At 40.5% G+C, this 19369-nt stretch overlaps 1 protein-coding gene across 1 annotated transcript; it reads left to right on the forward strand.

Moving 5' to 3' along the window:
* The first annotated feature begins 6442 nt into the window (after positions 1-6442).
* On the forward strand, positions 6443-12460 carry metap1d (methionyl aminopeptidase type 1D (mitochondrial)). The gene is made up of 10 exons (XM_084732461.1): positions 6443-6482; positions 7541-7788; positions 8941-9090; positions 9182-9330; positions 10276-10318; positions 10415-10578; positions 10692-10789; positions 11150-11197; positions 11729-11807; positions 12258-12460. Exons 1-10 carry the CDS (start codon positions 6443-6445, stop codon positions 12340-12342), a joined length of 1104 nt encoding a protein of 367 aa, XP_084588587.1. The 3' UTR covers positions 12343-12460.
* The last annotated feature ends 6909 nt before the right edge of the window (positions 12461-19369 follow it).

A 19369-nucleotide genomic window follows, 5' to 3' on the forward strand; every position in this document is an offset into this window, starting at 1 on the left:
ATATCTAAAACTTCAATGCATGACCTTTACTTGTTATACCAATGTGAAGACTACTACGCCAACATAAATTTGCTTCTTTGGCACTCCATCACTGAGGACGACTGCGTCGTACACGCGAGATGCGGATCCAGACTCCGGGGGGTAGAAGTGTGGAACAGTCCGGACATGTTAATTTTTCACCTGGCTCGACCTGCCGTAGATGGTCGGCTGCCCGTACGTCCGTCTGAGTTTGTGGAAATTCCGGTGGCTGAGGACAGAATGCTGTTCTACAGACTGTCCTCTGCTATTTGTCACAGTCACGGTCCAGTCGGTGGACACATCTGGTCGTACCTGTTTTTGGATAATGGCACTATCATCAGAGTGGACGGCTTGTCAGCGTCAGTCATTGAACACGTTACAGAGGAGCTATTAGAAAATGGGATCATTTACTTCTATGAGAAGGTTCAGTGCGATGAGATCAACGGTGTTAAAGAACTCGTGGAGACACACTTGTCTTCCGAAGACACGGACAAAGTTGCAGATGGAGAATCCACAACAGAGCCCGGACAGGATCAGTACGATGAGACCAAAGGTGTTAAAGAACTCGTGGAGACACACTTGTCTTCTGAAGAAATGGACAAAGTTGCAGATGGAGAATCCACAACAGGGCCCGGACAGGATCAGTACGATGAGACCAAAGGTGTTAAAGAACTTGTGGAGACACACTTGTCTTCCGAAGCAACGGACAAAGTTGCAGATGAAGAATCCACATCAGAGCCCAGAGAGGATCAGTACGATGAGACCAAAGGTGTTAAAGAACTTGTGGAGACACACTTGTCTTCCGAAGCAACGGACAAAGTTGCAGATGAAGAATCCACATCAGAGCCCAGAGAGGATCAGTATGATGAGACCAAAGGTGTTAAAGAACTTGTGGAGACACACTTGTCTTCCGAAGAAATGGACAAAGTTGCAGATGAAGAATCCACATCAGAGCCCAGAGAGGATCAGTACGATGAGACCAAAGGTGTTAAAGAACTTGTGGAGACACACTTGTCTTCCGAAGCAACGGACAAAGTTGCAGATGGAGAATCCACAACAGAGTCTGGAGAGGATCAGTGCAATGAGAAAAAAGGTGTTAAACTCGTGGAGTCATGCTGTCCTCCCAAAGACACAGACGAATGCGAACTTTCAGAAAACACTCCAAAACCTGCACAGAACAAAAACGATTGTTTTTATCCAACAAAGAGAGTCAGATTATTGATCCCCCCACGCATGACAACAGGAATGAGCGAAGAAATCGAGCAAATGCTGCCAGCGCAGTGCAGTGCTGACACAACAGACAAAATAAGAACAGAATATTTCAACAGAATGTGTAAATCCATTTGCAGGTTTCCCAGCGGATATAACAACTGTTGGATGAACGCAACATTGCAGGCGACGATAAAACTGAAAGCTGTGCGAGACAAACTCACGCACCAGCCCTCAGAGTCCCTGACACAGCTGTCTGCTACACCAAGGTTTGCTGAGCTGTTTCTAACAGCCCTCAAGAACCCAGGAAGGATTTTCACACTCGCAGAAATACACACACCTTTAGTAGAATTAAGTGAGGTAATACCATCATTACTTCTGAAGCAGTGTAATGACCCAGTGGATCTACTGAAGCCTTTATTGGACTGGTTTAATGCGTGTGGAGTGAAAACGACCATGGAGATAACACGAAACTACACTTGTGAAATATGTTATGAGTCCATGTCTACCACTTCAGTGCATGACCTTTACTTGTTATACCAATGTGAAGACTACTACGACAGCATAAATTTGCTTGTTTGGCTCTCCATCACTGAGGACCACTGCGTCATACACGCGAGATGCGGATCCAGATTCCAGAGGACAGAAGTGTGGAACAGTCCAGACGTGTTAATTTTTCACCTGGCTCGACCTGCCGTAGATGGTCGGCTGCCCGTACGTCCGTCTGAGTTTGTGGAAATTCCGGTGGCTGAGGACAGAATGCTGTTCTACAGACTGTCCTCTGCTATTTGTCACAGTCACGGTCCAGTCGGTGGACACATCTGGTCGTACCTGTTTTTGGATAATGGCACTATCATCAGAGCGGACGGCTTGTCAGCGTCAGTCATTGAACACGTTACAGAGGAGCTATTAGAAAATGGGATCATTTACTTCTATGAGAAGGTTCAGTGCGATGAGACCAACGGTGTTAAAGAACTCGTGGAGACACACTTGTCTTCCGAAGACACGGACAAAGTTGCAGATGGAGAATCCACAACAGAGCCCGGACAGGATCAGTACGATGAGACCAAAGGTGTTAAACTCGTGGAGTCATGCTGTCCTCCCCAAGATACAGACGAACGCGAACTTTCAGAAAACACTCCAGAACCTGCACAGAACAAAAACGATTGTTTTATCCAACAAAGAGAATCAGATTATTGATCCCCCCACGCATGACAACAGGAATGAGTGAAGAAATCGAGCAAATGCTGCCAGCGCAGTGCAGTGCTGACACAACAGACTCCATATTTCCTCTGAGCCACAAACACCATTAATTTCATCCAGGTATTACAGCCCAAACATTCCCTGACATGCTGATTGTGCAGCTTTCACCTGCCTCTCTTGTTCAGCATGTCCTCCCCTTTTCTAAGTGGGTTTTCTCTGGGTGCTCCAGTTTTCCCCACCGCCCCAAAAAGACAACAATAATAATCATATTATAATGTACTTAATCTACATTATAGTATACTTTTAAATGAAAACATTGTATCAACTGAAAACTGATGAAAAGATGGGATCATTTACTTCTATGAGAAGATCATCCCCTCCTTACTTGACAATCTTTAAACCCAAAAGGCCAGAGGCAGCTCCAGTCCAGAGGATGCAGCATTTCACACTCCATATTTCCTCTGAGCCACAAACACCATTAATTTCATCCAGGTATTACAGCCCAAACATTCCCTGACATGCTGATTGTGCAGCTTTCACCTGCCTCTCTTGTTCAGCATGTCCTCCCCGTTTTTAAGTGGGTTTTCTCTGAACAAAAACGATTGTTTTTATCCAACAAAGAGAATCAAAAGATTATTGACCCCCCCACGCATGACAACAGGAATGAGCGAAGAAATCGAGCAAATGCTGCCAGCGCAGTGCAGTGCTGACACAACAGACAAAATAAGAACAGAATATTTCAACAGAATGTGTAAATCCATTTGCAGGTTTCCCAGCGGATATAACAACTGTTGGATGAACGCAACATTGCAGGCGACGATAAAACTGAAAGCTGTGCGAGACAAACTCGCGCACCAGCCCTCAGAGTCTCTGACACAGCTGTCTGCTACACCAAGGTTTGCTGAGCTGTTTCTAACAGCCCTCAAGAACCCAGGAAGGATTTTCACACTTGCAGAAATACACGCACCTTTAGTAGAATTAAGTGAGGTAATACCATCATTACTTCTGAAGCAGTGTAATGACCCAGTGGATCTACTGAAGCCTTTATTGGACTGGTTTAATGCGTGTGGAGTGAAAACGACCATGGAGATAACACGAAACTACAGATGTGAAACATGTCATGTGACCATATCTAAAACTTCAATGCATGACCTTTACTTGTTATACCAATGTGAAGACATCATCATTTACTTCTATGAGAAGATCATCCCCTCCTTACTTGACAATCAATAAACCCAAAAGGCCAGAGGCAGCTCCAGTCCAGAGGATGCAGCATTTCACACTCCATATTTCCTCTGAGCCACAAACACCATTAATTTCATCCAGGTATTACAGCCCAAACATTCCCTGACATGCTGATTGTGCAGCTTTCACCTGCCTCTCTTGTTCAGCATGTCCTCCCCTTTTCTAAGTGGGTTTTCTCTGGGTGCTCCAGTTTTCCCCACCACCCCAAAAAGACAATAACAACAATAATAATCATATTATAATGTACTTAATGTACATTATAGTATACTTTTAAATGAAAACATTGTATCAACTGAAAACTGATGAAAAGATGGGATCATTTACTTCTATGAGAAGATCATCCCCTCCTTACTTGACAATCTGTAAACCCAAAAGGCCAGAGGCAGCTCCGGTCCAGAGGATGCAGCATTTCACACTCCATATTTCCTCTGAGCCACAAACACCATTAATTTCATCCAGGTATTACAGCCCAAACATTCCCTGACATGCTGATTGTGCAGCTTTCACCTGCCTCTCTTGTTCAGCATGTCCTCCTCGTTTTTAAGTGGGTTTTCTCTGAACAAAAACGATTGTTTTTATCCAACAAAGAGAATCACAAGATTATTGACCCCCCCCCCCCCCCCCCCCCCACGCATGACAACAGGAATGAGCGAAGAAATCGAGCAAATGCTGCCAGCGCAGTGCAGTGCTGACACAACAGACAAAATAAGAACAGAATATTTCAACAGAATGTGTAAATCCATTTGCAGGTTTCCCAGCGGATATAACAACTGTTGGATGAACGCAACATTGCAGGCGACGATAAAACTGAAAGCTGTGCGAGACAAACTCGCGCACCAGCCCTCAGAGTCTCTGACACAGCTGTCTGCTACACCAAGGTTTGCTGAGCTGTTTCTAACAGCCCTCAAGAACCCAGGAAGGATTTTCACACTCGCAGAAATACACGCACCTTTAGTGAATTAAGTGAGGTAATACCATCATTACTTCTGAAGCAGTGTAATGACCCAGTGGATCTACTGAAGCCTTTATTGGACTGGTTTAATGCGTGTGGAGTGAAAACGACCATGGAGATAACACAAAACTACAGATGTGAAACATGTTATGTGTCCACATCTAAAACTTCAATGCATGACCTTTACTTGTTATACCAATGTGAAGACATCATCATTTACTTCTATGAGAAGATCATCCCCTCCTTACTTGACAATCAATAAACCCAAAAGGCCAGAGGCAGCTCCAGTCCAGAGGATGCAGCATTTCACACTCCATATTTCCTCTGAGCCACAAACACCATTAATTTCATCCAGGTATTACAGCCCAAACATTCCCTGACATGCTGATTGTGCAGCTTTCACCTGCCTCTCTTGTTCAGCATGTCCTCCCCTTTTCTAAGTGGGTTTTCTCTGGGTGCTCCAGTTTTCCCCACCGCCCCAAAAAGACAACAACAATAATAATCATATTATAATGTACATATTACAGCCCAAACATTCCCTGACATGCTGATTGTGCAGCTTTCACCTGCCTCTCTTGTTCAGCATGTTCTCCCCTTTTTTAAGTGGGTTTTCTCTGGGTGCTCCAGTTTTCCCCACCGCCCCCCAAAAAAGACAACAATAATAATCTTATTATAATGTACTTAATGTACATTATAGTATATTTGTAAATAAAAACATTGAATCAACTGAAAAAATAACATTAATTTGTGTGTGTGTGTTTTTTGACAGCTTTTCTGCTTTAACTGTAAGAAATTATACTGAATGATGTGAATAAACTTCACCAGTCAAAGGTGTCCTTATCATTTTGGCTGTGGTCAAACAAACAAAACATTTGCAATTTATGAAACAAAAAGTCACAATAAATTCTGACAAAGGTAGATAGAAAAGGTTAAGTCATTGTGCAGAACGGCACAATTCAGTGTAGTGAAATATTATTCATGTATGTAAACACAAGCATAACCCTGGTGGGGGGAAAGTGATCTGTGGTGCCGACCCCTTGTGGTTATTTAATTAAACCTAAAATTAACTAGACTATACACCATTTAAACTTTGGCACAGGTAGCCAAGATGGGCAGTAATGCCTAATCTTTGTTGAACCTGAGAGCCCTTTATCTCTCTCTTTCTCTCTCTTGTGTGATTTGGGGATGCACATCCTAAAGTCTTTTGCAATTTATCAAATTACAGCTGACCAGTGGATACGCCATAAATTTCAGGCCAGAGATCCAAATTAAGTTTTGTTTTTTTTTCCTGCACAATATTAGCATTTTAAGTAAAGTATTTTATTTAAATGTTCCCTTCTATTCAATTTTTATGGCACTGCAGCGGTAACTTCAGATGTGGCCTTTGTTTTGTGCATATAAAGATGATGCAATCATTCCTGAATACTGAAAATTAAAAAAAATATATTTATATATTTTATAGATTTAAAAATGCTTTTTTTTGCTTATCCGGAGGTTATGATCAGAACTGTGTTCATATCAACAGCCTGTTATTCATGACAGTGGTCTGCTATCCAGAAATAACAGACCTTAGAATGCTTTAATTGACCAATCAGAATTGAGTATTTAATAAAGTTGTGTAATAAACAGAAATGGTCTTCACAAGTAATATAAATTACTGATGATGAAAACCTGAAAATACTGAATGATGATGATATTAACTTTTACACAGTGGAATAGTTTTGCATTGCATAAAAAAAAATTATAACTCGGTTTTGTATTCTGAGCGCGAGTCATGCACCACGTGACTCATGCACCACGTGACCACCAATAAAGATGGCGGCGCCCTGCTCTGCTGGATTCGCTACAAGATCAGGTACAGTGCTAAGACACTGCTCGGTCTCCTGTAAGCAGGTATCCTTAGCGGCTGCTCCGACCACCGGTGCTCCTGCGTAACAAACGACTTATTTAGCAAATACATTAAAACATGGCAGCAGTCTTGATATTTTCTAAATAAAGGGTCGGTGTTTTTGCTAACACATGCTAGCTGCTAGCCTCCCGGCGTTCGTTTATGGACTGATCTCACATCTAGCAGTTGGTGGTGGACAGACTCAGGTGTGATTCACAACCGTAGCTCAGTCCACTTTGACAACACGTGTGACTTAAGTTTAGTCTATTCTGAGGTCATACTAAAAGTGGTGTTGAATCGGACTACGTTCTTTTGAGGTGTTTCTATTTTTATGTCCCCCTTATTTACTGGCATAAGGGAGTCAGAAACAGCCCTGAATATAATGCAGTCCAATATAACCCCACTTACAACGACCTCGCTGCTAAAACACAACATTTAATTAGCAGCATCAACAAAAACTAAACATTATATGCATTACAAAAGTAGACTTGATGGTAGAAAAGTTGTTTTAGGTTGTACAGATGTGCTTATTAAGGTGTATGTTGCACATGACTTCACCCAAACCTTGTGAACTGGTTATGCCTCCAGTTCCCAGCGCACACAACAGACTGTGCACTGGAGATTCATTATTTACCCAGACACCGACCAGCACGCCTGTGCTGGAATAAAAATACTTTCCCCAGGTTTTATAAAATGAATTAAAGTCTTAAAACTAGATTTTATCAAGGGTTCCTTATAATCACATCACAAACATTTGAATATGTTTTCCAGTTTAAATGAGAGTAATGATGTAAAAAGTATCATTCTGTCTAATATCACAAATCATAATCATTTAGCCCGAACTGCTAGTGACACACACTGAGTCCTCTTACCAAATGCAGCTCTTCTTGGTGAAGCTTGAGCTCATCTGTAGTCTTCAATGTGGCTCACACTATACATAGAATAAAATAAAATACACATTGTTGTGAGTCATTGTTGAACAATTGTCTAAAAAGAGAGCACTGGTTAGGGGTAACAGTAAGAAGCATTGCCTCTTTGCCACTTATTCTTAATAGAAAAGCGTGTCATAGAGAGCATTTTCTTCTTCATTGTGCTGCTTTCTTTTTCCCCAGGACTGGGTGCATTCCTGCAGAGACTGTGTTGTCCAGGAAGCCGTGGCCCCCCCACAGCGCTGCCGTGTCAGCAACATCGGCACTTCTTCTGGAGGAAGTGGAAAAGTTCTCACAATGTAGTTCGCCCGGCTACTGTTCGGCCTGCGTACGCAGTACCTGAGGTACAGTACCTCATGACCCCATAATGCCTCAGTCCTGAGCAGTATTCTGATTGGAAAGGGCAGAAGATAGACATTTTATTTAAGGATACTTGTAGCTGGAAGTTTTACTTGCTTAATTGAAATTACCACTATACAGGGAACCCTGATATAATAGAAAACTGCCTAAAATGACCCTCAAATTACTTGAAGCAACAAAGGTTTAAGGTATATAATTTAGTTTTTTAAGGCTAATTTAGATAAGAATTATTAGTACTTTACTGTAAGATGAAAATGTTTAAAATGGAAAATTGTGATGAGATTAGCTACCATAATTGGAAGTTAATCTTCTACCATTATAATTGTGTTTTGTTGAAGAAAATTCTTAAAGTAATAGTTTGAATTGTTTGAAGTGGTTTTGTATGATGTACTTATTGGTCATCATTATAGATAGTAGACACATCCCCAGTTTGGAGAAGCAGAGACGGCTACCAGAACAGAAGCTAAATAATGTACTGATGTTAATGAGGTGAGCAACAAAAAGCATATTAGCCACCTAAAAAAATAAACATCAGTGTGCGGTATATTTAGAATATTTTCACTGCTTTACCCTGCTGCCAGACCAGCTTTTCTGATGGGAAACTGCCGTTATATAGGCCAAATGTCGCTGTCTCTCCAAAGCCACCAGGCGGCTTTGGAAAAATGTTTGTGTTATTGTGTGATTGAGTGAATCTGAACTAATCTTTGTTTTTGGCAGTAGACTTTGGTTGGTTTGGTGAGAGCAATATCTTATATATAATGTTGGTCTCCTGTCAGAAAAGGCTGCCTGACAGCAAGGTAAAGTGGTGAAAATATTCTAAATATAGCGTACACTGATATTTTTAAGAGCCCCTTTTAAGTGGCTAAAGTACATTTTGTTGCTGATCCTGTCCACAGCAGTTTATTGTTTAGCTTTCTGCAGCAGCACCCCTGCTGCTTCCCTGAACTGGGGGCGTGGCAACTGCCATCTACTGTCGGTAAAACACTGATTATGGATAAGTCTGTCATAGAACCCCGCTTTAAAGCATTGCGACTGACTCAAGTCTTCCATTCTTTACTATCACACTCTATCACACAACTGAGAGATACGCACTTTAAAATTTCATAACCCATCTTTCCTCTCCTCCCTGACTGTAGCACATTGTGCGGCCTGATTATGTAAAGTCTAGACTGGTCCCAGAATGGCCAGACTACATAGAGATCAAAGACCAAGAGCAGATCGAAGGCCTGGCCAGAGCGTGTCAGCTAGCCAGACATGTACTGCTTCTAGCTGGACGCAGCCTGAAGGTGAACGCTTACTCACTACAAGTAATATCTCCATTTCTATGTCATGAAAAACAACAAAAACAACTTAACAATTTTGACCTATGGCTTCCAGGTGGGTATGACAACAGATGAGATCGACTTCATCGTGCACCAGGAGACAATCAAGCACAACGCCTACCCATCCCCTCTCAGATACGGGGGCTTCCCCAAGTCAGTGTGTACATCTGTGAACAATGTGGTCTGTCATGGTATACCTGACAGGTAAATGGGCAGGATATTCATTCACAACATGAATTAGAGAATATCACTCCTATGGGAAACAGTGATGCTGAGAAAGTCTGCCACAGAGAGAGCACTGAGGCGATCAGTACATGTAGTGACACCCAGTGTCCACAATCGAAACTGCATTTTATTATCCACAGCAGGCCAAATGCAATTTTTAAATATATTTTTGGCCATAGGACAGCTGAAGCTATGACAGGAAAGGGGGAGAGAGAGTTGGAGGGGCAGCAATGGGCTGTAGGCTGGAGCTGAACCCACGACTGCTGCAGGGGACTCGCAGTAAATGAGGCAGATGCTCCACCAACTGAGCTACCAGGCCACCAACCAAATACAATTTCAACTTTAAAATTACTCTCGAACCATATGAAATCAGGTGTCCAAATGACAGGCGCCCAGTGACACAAAAACTGCATTGTTGTGAAAATGTTCATGGTATTCAGAACTCATGATTGGACAGTTGGTTCTCTTTTAGACAAGTGTAATAAATACAAATTATAGATATACAGTAGATTTAGAAGATGATGCACTATGAAAACATCTGGTAGAATCATATTGTGATTATTCTAACATATTGCAATATGATTTATTCATTAATGGGAATGATCATTTTTGCATCACAGTTTTTATTTTCACTGAAAAATTTATCATGATGAGACATTTGTTGGAGTCTGTACCAAACAAAGATGTTTCCTTTCATCTGGAGAGCAAGATTTGTAGGTCTGGTCTTCTCTGCGGCACTATGGTACTTCATGATCGTGCTTTTTTGTCACTTCTTCAATTTGGATATTGCACTTGGCTATATTACGATTTTGATAATATTTGATTAATTGTGCAGCTCTAGTTGGACATCATAAAAAATGTTAAGAATTCCCTCTATGCCTGTTTGCACCATTCATTTTTTTTTTATATCCCCGTTTCCTGCAGTCGACAACTTCAGGGTGGAGATATCATCAACATTGACGTCACTGTGAGTTGATGCCTTAACAGACACGCACTCAAACTCAAACACCGTACTCATCACGCCAGAGCAACACTGATCCCATCGATGACCTATTCGTGACAGGTGTATTTGGATGGTTACCACGGTGACACCTCAGAAACCTTCCTGATTGGCGAGGTGGATGAGGTTGGGCGGCAACTGGTGGAAACCGCCAGGCGTTGCCGAGATGAGGCCATCGCTGCCTGCAAGCCGGGTGCACAGCTCTGCGTTATAGGAAACACTATCAGGTACACACACATACACACACAACATACACACACAGTGAATATATACATACTGTAGAGTCACATTTATTTTTTTCTAATATGCCAACTAATTCTTCTTTTTGCTTTGCCGGCAGTGAAATCGCCCACGCTAGTGGATTCCAAGTGTGTCCTTATTTCATTGGTCATGGAATAGGCTCGTACTTTCACTGCCATCCTGAGATCTGGCACCATGGTGAGTTCACCAGGATGTGTGTGTTTGTGTGTGTATGTATACTATGTGTTTGTTGAAAATGACGTCTGAAGGATTGGATGGTTTCTTATACAGTGATTAAGTCTTTTTTTAAGTTTGTTAGGTAAGGATTTTGAAAATTGTAAAGGGAAAACAAAAAGTAATATTGAAACTGATTTGTTCATCAGCTTTTATTTCCTATTGTGGTTAATGCTGATACTAGAACACCTCTGAAACACCTGAGATGGTGCATCTCAGGGGGTTTATCTTTTCCATTTTGAAAGGAAATAAATGAAAACCTTCCCATGTTGCCAGAAGGTCTTTGTAATTGATAAAGAATCTTCTTTTTCTCCTTATTTTCAGCTAATGACAATGACATGACAATGGATGAAGGGATGGCTTTCACGATAGGCAAGTTACCTTTTACAGTTTTTGCATGCACATTAAAGGGACAGTTCACCCCAGATTCAGAGAAAACACATTTTACATCCAGCCTGTAGTGCTATTTATCCATGTAGATGGTTTTGGTGTGAGTTGCCGAGCATTAGAGAAGAGATATCAGCTGTAGAGATGTCTGCCCTCTCTCGCTTAAAGTGCTAAAAATACATTTGAAAAACTCAACAGCAGTGTCTCTTTCCAGAAATCATGACCCAGTTTCTTAAGACAATCCACACAACTTGTTATGAGCAGTTTCATGTAGGAACTACTTTCTTTCTACCAAGCTACTGGGATGTACCGGGACATGAACATTAATGGTGTCCTCCTCGTTTCATTATATTAGAGAGAAGGCAGACATCTCCAAAACTCACACCAAAACACTCTATGTGGATAAACAGCGCTACAAGTAAGAGGAAAAAAATATTTATGATTGATATTGGGTTGTCCTGCTCCTTTAAGATGTGACCGTGTTTGAGTGAGCTGATATTGTCTGTTGATTTGTAGAGCCCATATTGATGGAGGGGTCTGTAGAGTTTAAAATACTGAAGGACAAGTGGACAGCAGTGTCTGCAGATGATAAAAGGTAGGTGATGGAAAACCAGAACTATCTTGGCTCTCTGTTTGTAGCTGTGATGTTAGAAAAACACTTTTCATAACTGGCATAATTAAAATCATGTTAAAATATATACATACAAGTGTTTTTAAAAAATACTGTTTGTGTAGATTTTAGCCAAATGCGATAAGTGTGTTAATTAGTGAGCTTTAGATGTGCTAAGAGTCCTGTTTTTAAACTTTAGAAAGACCTAAGCTAGCGGTTTCCCCCTGCTGCCAGTCTTTATGCTAAGCTAAGCTAATCACCTCCTAGCTCCAGCTCCATACTTACACCCAGACACGAGGGGAGCATCAATTTTCTCATCTCACTCTCAGAAAACTCTTTCAAAAAAGCACATTTCCCCAAATGTTAAACTATTCCTTTAGAATCACATGTGCATCGTGTGTGTGCGTGGGTGTTTTTAAATTGCCATTCCTGCAGGTCAGCTCAGTTTGAACACACGGTGGTCGTCACATCTGACGGAGTGGATATTCTCACCAAACTGCCAGAGGAGGGCAGTCTGTGACCTGGAGGAGGGATCAAACTGCTGACTGCACATCGACTGTTAGAGATCTTGTTACATCAGACAGATGTAAACTGTAAAATGACTAAACTACCTTTGTGATAATAAAACACTGCTAAAATAGATTTATTTTAAATGAGCGTTCCCTTTCTACCTGTAAGGTGTATAAAAATAAACAACGTCAACTTTTACTATTTTGCTTTTTATTATTAATCAAAGATTGCACACACAGTAGCTTTATTCTATTTGAGTAAGGTGTTCTTTTTAACCTTGACTGGACCATACACTATGCTGGCGCATCTCATTACTGAAGTTGAGATTTATATGTGTCTGAGTGTTTATCGTCAGTTCCCAGAGATCCCAGTCTTTTTCCAAATTTCGGTCTGATCTTTTGCCAGCCCATTAGCAGCTGAACAGTTAAGCCCTGTTTGATTTGTATGCCTCTGTTCTGGCTGCAGTCCTGGCATGATGACAGCACTACGTTTTCGGGTTGTCCATCCATCCTGCTCTCTAAGAAGGCGTTGTCTCAGGAATGCTTGGAGGGAACTTCTTCAAGTTTGGCAGAAACATTGACTAATTTAAGGACGAACCAATCAGAAGCTGGTAGTCAGAGGTCGCCGTGACCTGTGACTCAAGAATTCATATGCCAATTATGACAACATTACACACAAACCTATAATAGGATAAAATGATGACATTTTGCATCCCTAAGGTCAACTTCATTGTGACATCATAATGTTCAGATCTCTAAATAGTCTCCAAGTGAAGACAGCATGTTTGTCACTGGAATAAGACATGTACTTGTTATTAACACTCATTTTAAAGAAGCTACTCGTACTTTGAGGTCGAAAAAGCTGCCAAACTCAGTGTGCTTGAGTTTGGTTCACTTAAACAAACCAAGTTATGCTTTTTTCAGTGTTGAGATGTAACTAAGTACATTACTCTTGTACTTAAGTATCCCACAAATTAGAGGCACTTTACATAAGTGAGAATGAAAAATGCCTCTAAATCAAATTGTCTCAAACCATCCAGTTACTGAAAGTAAAAAACAGACTCATCTGGTCTCTGTAGAGCCTGTTAGTCTTCATTTAGATCAGGGCTGCTCAAACTGGGGCGCCCGGACCAAAATTGTCTCACTATAATGTTTGATTCGGCCCACCAGACGTTTCTAGCCTTAATTAAGAATGAATATATAAATTGTTATTTATGCTGTTTTATTTTTGTCTTTCGTCTCCTTTGTCTCCCTCACCTTTCCAGTCTTCCTTCATCTGTCTTGTTCAAGAGGCAAAAGTCCCCAAAATAATATAAAAAATTCAACAGGATCCTTTATTATTAATTATTTTTCATAATCAGAGCAGACGGACAGAGCGACTCTTTGCACAGGAAGTTAATGGAACTTGGGATCTTAGTATCATTTTGTATCTGTACAACACATCGGGTTTGTGCTTTTGGCTCATGGGCCAACAGTAAGTTTAAGTTTTGGCTCTTGAAGGGAAAAAGTTTGTCCACTCCTGATTTAGATTTTACAAACAGTCCATGTTCCCTCACAAACAGCAGTGAGCTCAAGTTAAAGCTGCCTGTTGGACGTCCTGGAGCAGCTTAAATCCTCCATCATAAAATAAAACTGTGCGAGTCATTTTGAATTAAAACAGTGTTTTAGTTTAGAACTAGTTATGGGCCTTTTAATGTTTATCTTGTGCAAAGCATTGTTTATTCATAGAAAATGTGTTTTTCCTTTTAACTCAAAGTGCTTCTGATTTCCTTCTTCAATAAAATAAAATAAAAGAAGCCAGTCATAACCCAAGCATGTGCTAAAAAACAAAAAGGCATGAATTATATTCGTGCAATTGCCAAACAAAACATATGCAGCAGCCTTTTTATGAAATAAAATAATTAACCATGTAATATCCCAGTAGATAATATTGCAGTTCAGTACAGTATTGAGACATTTTATTTTTGCGATATTTGATATATTGTTACATCCTTAATTAAATGGGAGCAACACAAGCAGGGCCTTTTGTACCACCACCAACCAAACACTGTAAATTTTTCTGATTATTAAATAAAATCACAAAACTTCACATTTTAATGTATCTATTTGCCTGTTTAGTGATATTTCCATTAATATTTACCTCACTTTGCCACTGGCTAAGTGTTATTTCAAAGCTTTCTCTACACTGCAAAGGAAAGCCTTTTTATTTTCATTATTTTTTGCTTTTATTTTATGTTTTTATTTTAATTTTAAAATGTTAGTCTAAAATAATATCAGCTTCAACCTTTAAAACCCAAGAACTAATATTAATGTAATTTAAGAATGTAATCTTCTTTGTGTCATTAACTCCCCACATTTTAAGAAATGTCACAGAGGACTCAGCTTGACCTCAGTGAGAGTTACAGTGATGTGATCAAGACATTTTGTGCACCTTTCTGAATCATCATCAAACATAAAACTGCATGTCAGATGTCACAGCCAGCAGGTGGCAGCACACACTGTAATAAATTGTACTTGCAGTACAGCACAGGCTTCTCATCCTCCTCCTGTTCACTCAAATAACCCTGAATTTGTTTGCGGCACATGACTAAAAAACCTCAGTATTTTTAAGCCTCTGACAATAAGATTAATCTAAATTAAGTGTCAATAATTAATTGTTGTTGAAAGTCTGTTCTCAGGGACTTGCATATGTTTAAAAGCTACACAACATGACGTGTTTTTTTAAGTATGACCACACTTAGTTTCTGAAGTCTGAATGATTGATTGAACATGTCAAAGAAAAAAATCTGGGCACAAAAGCTGCTTGGTGGTTTTTAAATTCCAGGCATAGCAACACCCCTTTGTGCTATTTTTCCAGTTCCCATCTACTATCTATATCTTTTTTTTTTATTTTTCCTACAGGTGGATTTAATAAAGTAAAGCTCAAGAAATCAAATATCTCACAAGGCCCTGTTCTCTCTTCATCCATTTAAGCTCTTTTTATGGGAACCCTGGCATGAAATCTCTCACACTTCTCACTGTGATTAGAGCACAAATTACAGGTTTGTTAATTTACACAGAAGCTGCAGTTTGCGAGTGATTAAAAGCTTCTCCTACAACCTCATCAAGTTCTCAAAGAGTCTGTCTGGATCATTCAAATTGGATGTTTTTGTAGTGACACTTAGATATGGCGAAGTGAAGATGCTTCAGACCAAAAAACATAGGAGAAGAAATTGGATTCTAGCCCACTGGGTGTGTTTTCACTTCCTGCCAATGTTCTCTGCAGTGTGTGTGTGTAACTGTGTGTGTGTGTGTGTGTTCATGTGCTCATGCCAGTGCCAGTTTGTGGGTGCGGCAGGAAGGATTAGACAAATAAGGTGGGTCAGCTAATCAGGAGTCTGGTCATGTCCAGCCAGGAAATGATTCACATATTATAATTTTATTTGATGCAAGACATATGATTATAAAGATTGCACGTGTATATTTATTTAGCTTTTGCTAAACTGTGGTGAGAAAATCAGAATCTCAAACCTGAAATATCCTCCTGAAACGCACTTTCTTTATTGCGTCTTTGGTTATTTGTTGAAGCAGACCTCTACTCATTAGAATTTTTTTTTTTTTAGGGCAGGGTGTGTTGCTTGTGAGTGTGAGCTTCCTGTGAATCGAATCAGGACAGGAGTCAACAATCCTCAATGGCCTCCCACCAGCACATGATTCATGAGGTTAAAGCATCTGATAAAAAAGAAATAAGAGCTGTGACAGCAAGAATGAGAGAAAGTGAAGGCAACAGAGCCAGAGGTTGAAATTAGGGGAGGAGGAGGGGGAGTGGAGGAGGTGGGTAAGAGGGTAGGATTTAGGGAGGAGCAGGGAGTGTCGGGGTGAGGTGTGGTCATGAATTCTGTCTCCTGTTTCTCATTCTTTTCCTGCATGTTGGGACTCATTCCTCTCCTCCCCGCTCGCTCTGCAGACCTCCTCGCCTGTTTGTGTGAAGGATCCTCCTTGGCGTTAAAATATTGCGTTGCTTACAAGTGAAACATTGCGAGTCATCATCACCTCTGCAGAGATTATGATTTCTTTCTTGTTCCTAATCTTAAAATCTATTCCAGTGAAGTTTGGTGCAAGTTAGGTCATGAGCTGAGGGAAAACATGGAAAAACAGTTTTATGGCACAGAAAGTGTCATAATGTGGCCACCTATTAAGTACTTTTCATATCCACACAGGGTTTTTTTTTTATGTTTTTAGGTATTTTTAAAATTTTTCTTACAATTTCAATATAATCGGAACTGGATTTGGTTTGGATGAGCCCAGAAAAGCTTCTTTTTTTATACCCTTTACTGTGTTTCCACGATTGGATGCCAAATTCTTGTGTGCATAATGTGATGTAGCCACAGTTTAAAGTTTGTGTGAAATAATTGAGTCTGACACAAAATAAATCTTCCTAAAGAGATTCAAGTCATTATCTACTCACTCTCCTACCAACTGGAGATCAGGTTTAGTTTTTCAGTCCACAAAACACTGCTGGAGTTTCACAGAAAAACAGTGTTGCAGAGTCTCACGAACAATTTAAGTGGACGGTGACCAGTTTTCAAACCTAAAAAAATATTATCTGGTTGCTTTTTTCCTTTTTTTTAAAGGTCATGGTCATGAGTCTCACACAGATTTAGTGAAGTTCATGACTGACAGACATGGATGTAAACTGCAACTGATTTAATAAAGTCAAGGTCAAGAATATTGTACAAAGTAAATATTTCCCAGCAGGACTTAGGCATCCTCTTAAACTTCATCATCAGCAGCCAATCAGCAGCGGTGTCTGTCACGACGTGTATTTTTAATGCTCATGCAGATTAAAGACTTCTGAACATTTTCTTTTATTCAAATTGTTCAACGAGTGGCGCAACATCCTCTGAAATGGCAAATATCTTGTTTTTCAAAAGTGGAATCCTGCATCAAACTCGATTTTCTTTTAAATTAAATTTAAATTTTTGACTTGATTTTCCGCTTTGATCTTGAGGGAGTGTTGGTTCCTCTCAGATCAGCCGTTTCTTCGGCCTGCATCTCCTCCAGATGTTGTTTCTGGTTTGTTACTGCTGACCAGTTGTGCAGCCTTGGTACAGGTGTTTGTTTCGTTAGTGCTAAGTACAGATATTACTGCATTCACAGTGGATGCCATTAATCATTATAAACACTTATGCAGAAGACACGGACACGTGAGAACACCTCTCTGTGTTAACGTAGTAACATCTTCTGTGCTAAGTTGTTCTGTACCTACTGCATGAGTACACTAATGTGTTATGTTTCTCCCCTCTTCTCACATTCCAGGTGTGCATGCCTACATCCCTGTATGTGAGTGAGACTCAGACTGTGATATATCACACTGACCTGGGATCTCGCCGAGGAGCACCGCAGGAATTCTTGGTTTCCTTGGCGACCTGTAAAACTGTGGCATTAACAAAGTGAGTTATCATTTTCAGACTTGTGGAAGCAGATCTCTCTGACACATGCACAGATGGCACATACTCAGTTTGACTAACCCTCTCGGTGGGGGGGGGGGTTTAGTCAGAGCACCTGAAGGCCGAGCGAAAAACAGCTGAGTCTGTTCGTTGGAATCGAATCTGCTCTGTGCCAGGACATGCAGCGACAGGGCGAGGCCGAGTGAGTTAACGCCTTTGGTGTGACGGGGTTTCTTAGCTCTGAGACTGTAGGACAGTTGGGGGGAAAAAAAGAAAAGAACAGTTTTACTCTACACACCATTTCTGATTTGGTTGAGACAGGAATCTGAACCCAGCTTGGAGGTGTTAAATTCACAGAGCCACACCTTCTCCTTGCTCACTGTGTCTTAAGTTATGCAATCAGGCTGTTATTTAACATCTTTGTTGTGGGCTTTTAGTCTCATCGCCTTTATTTGTTGTAACTTATGTCCCGTACCTTTTCCCCTTCATGTTGTGTGTTATTTCATCCTCCACCTCTTTTTGGATTTGTCAAACTGTGAGTGTCTGCAAACAGGCACATCTCCGAGGCTGTAGGAGCCAAGGTTATTACAGTTAACTGAGACTAAAACATTTTGCTTTATTGAAATTAAAATATAAATGGGACTTTATACAAAAAGAAAAGAAAACTAACTACGGATACTATGTATTTACAAAACAAAACTAAAATAAAGATATACAGAAAATGTCTTAAGTTTTATTCTTTGCCAATTTGGTCAAATTTCTTGAGACTGAGATGTCTACATGACTGTCAGTTAGACTCACAAAGCATTTTTGACAAATTCTGACAAATACCCCCCATATTCATGGTGCAATTATCCATCATAGACAAGTGTACAGTGTATATCTTATATTTTATATTATCTGTAAAATGAGTTGCTGTAACAAGTAACTTTCAGCAATGTGGCATCAGTAAAGTTTATCTTATGTTGGCATATTTAAGTGCAGGACCAGCCGACCATCTACCGGATGTTGCCATCTCTAGTAGAGCCACTCTGCTTTGCATGGCCACAAATAATCTGATCTCATGCAGTATGAGAATATGAGTCCCCTGAGAGACTGGATTCATTCTTTCAGATGGACAATGTGGTACCAAGAATGACCTGGAGCAGACGACACTGATGATGAGACTGTAATCAACCCACGAGTTTATGATCTGAGTCTAAGACGCCAAGCACGTTTATGTGAGGAGAGTTTTTGGAGTCAAATGAGGCAATGCAGAATATATGTGTGTCACAAGTTATAGTTAATCTGCAAGAATTGCATTTGTGTGTGTGTGTGTGTGTGTGTGTGTGTGTGTGTGTGTGTGTGTGTGTGTGACAGAGGAAGATGGTTGTAAACTCAAGTCACCGGACTGGCGCAGGGAGGGTCCTCTCTTGATTGACACTTACAAGGTGGAAAACTTTCTCTTTTGACCTCTTGACTCTTTCTCTTTTTTGTCTTTTACGCGCTGTGGAAATATTTTTGGAGGAGTGATCTGGATGCTCCCAGACCACAGATAAGAGTCCACACATCCCAGTGTGAATGGCCTTGATTCCTGGGTGTATCTGTTTGGCTTCTGTTTGTCTCTTTG

Source organism: Lutjanus erythropterus, chromosome 12 (assembly GCF_056507025.1).
Source record: "Lutjanus erythropterus isolate fLutEry1 chromosome 12, fLutEry1.hap2, whole genome shotgun sequence".
NCBI classification, from domain to species: domain Eukaryota; kingdom Metazoa; phylum Chordata; class Actinopteri; order Lutjaniformes; family Lutjanidae; genus Lutjanus; species Lutjanus erythropterus.

Excerpts from the sequence above, each read along its gene's own strand:
- metap1d (XM_084732461.1), top strand. The coding sequence starts at position 6,443 with ATGGCGGCGCCCTGCTCTGCTGGATTCGCTACAAGATCAG. Across the intron at positions 10,579-10,691 it reads GTTATAGGAAACACTATCAG|TGAAATCGCCCACGCTAGTG; the intron begins GTACACACACAT and ends CTTTGCCGGCAG. Across the intron at positions 11,808-12,257 it reads GTGTCTGCAGATGATAAAAG|GTCAGCTCAGTTTGAACACA; the intron begins GTAGGTGATGGA and ends CCATTCCTGCAG.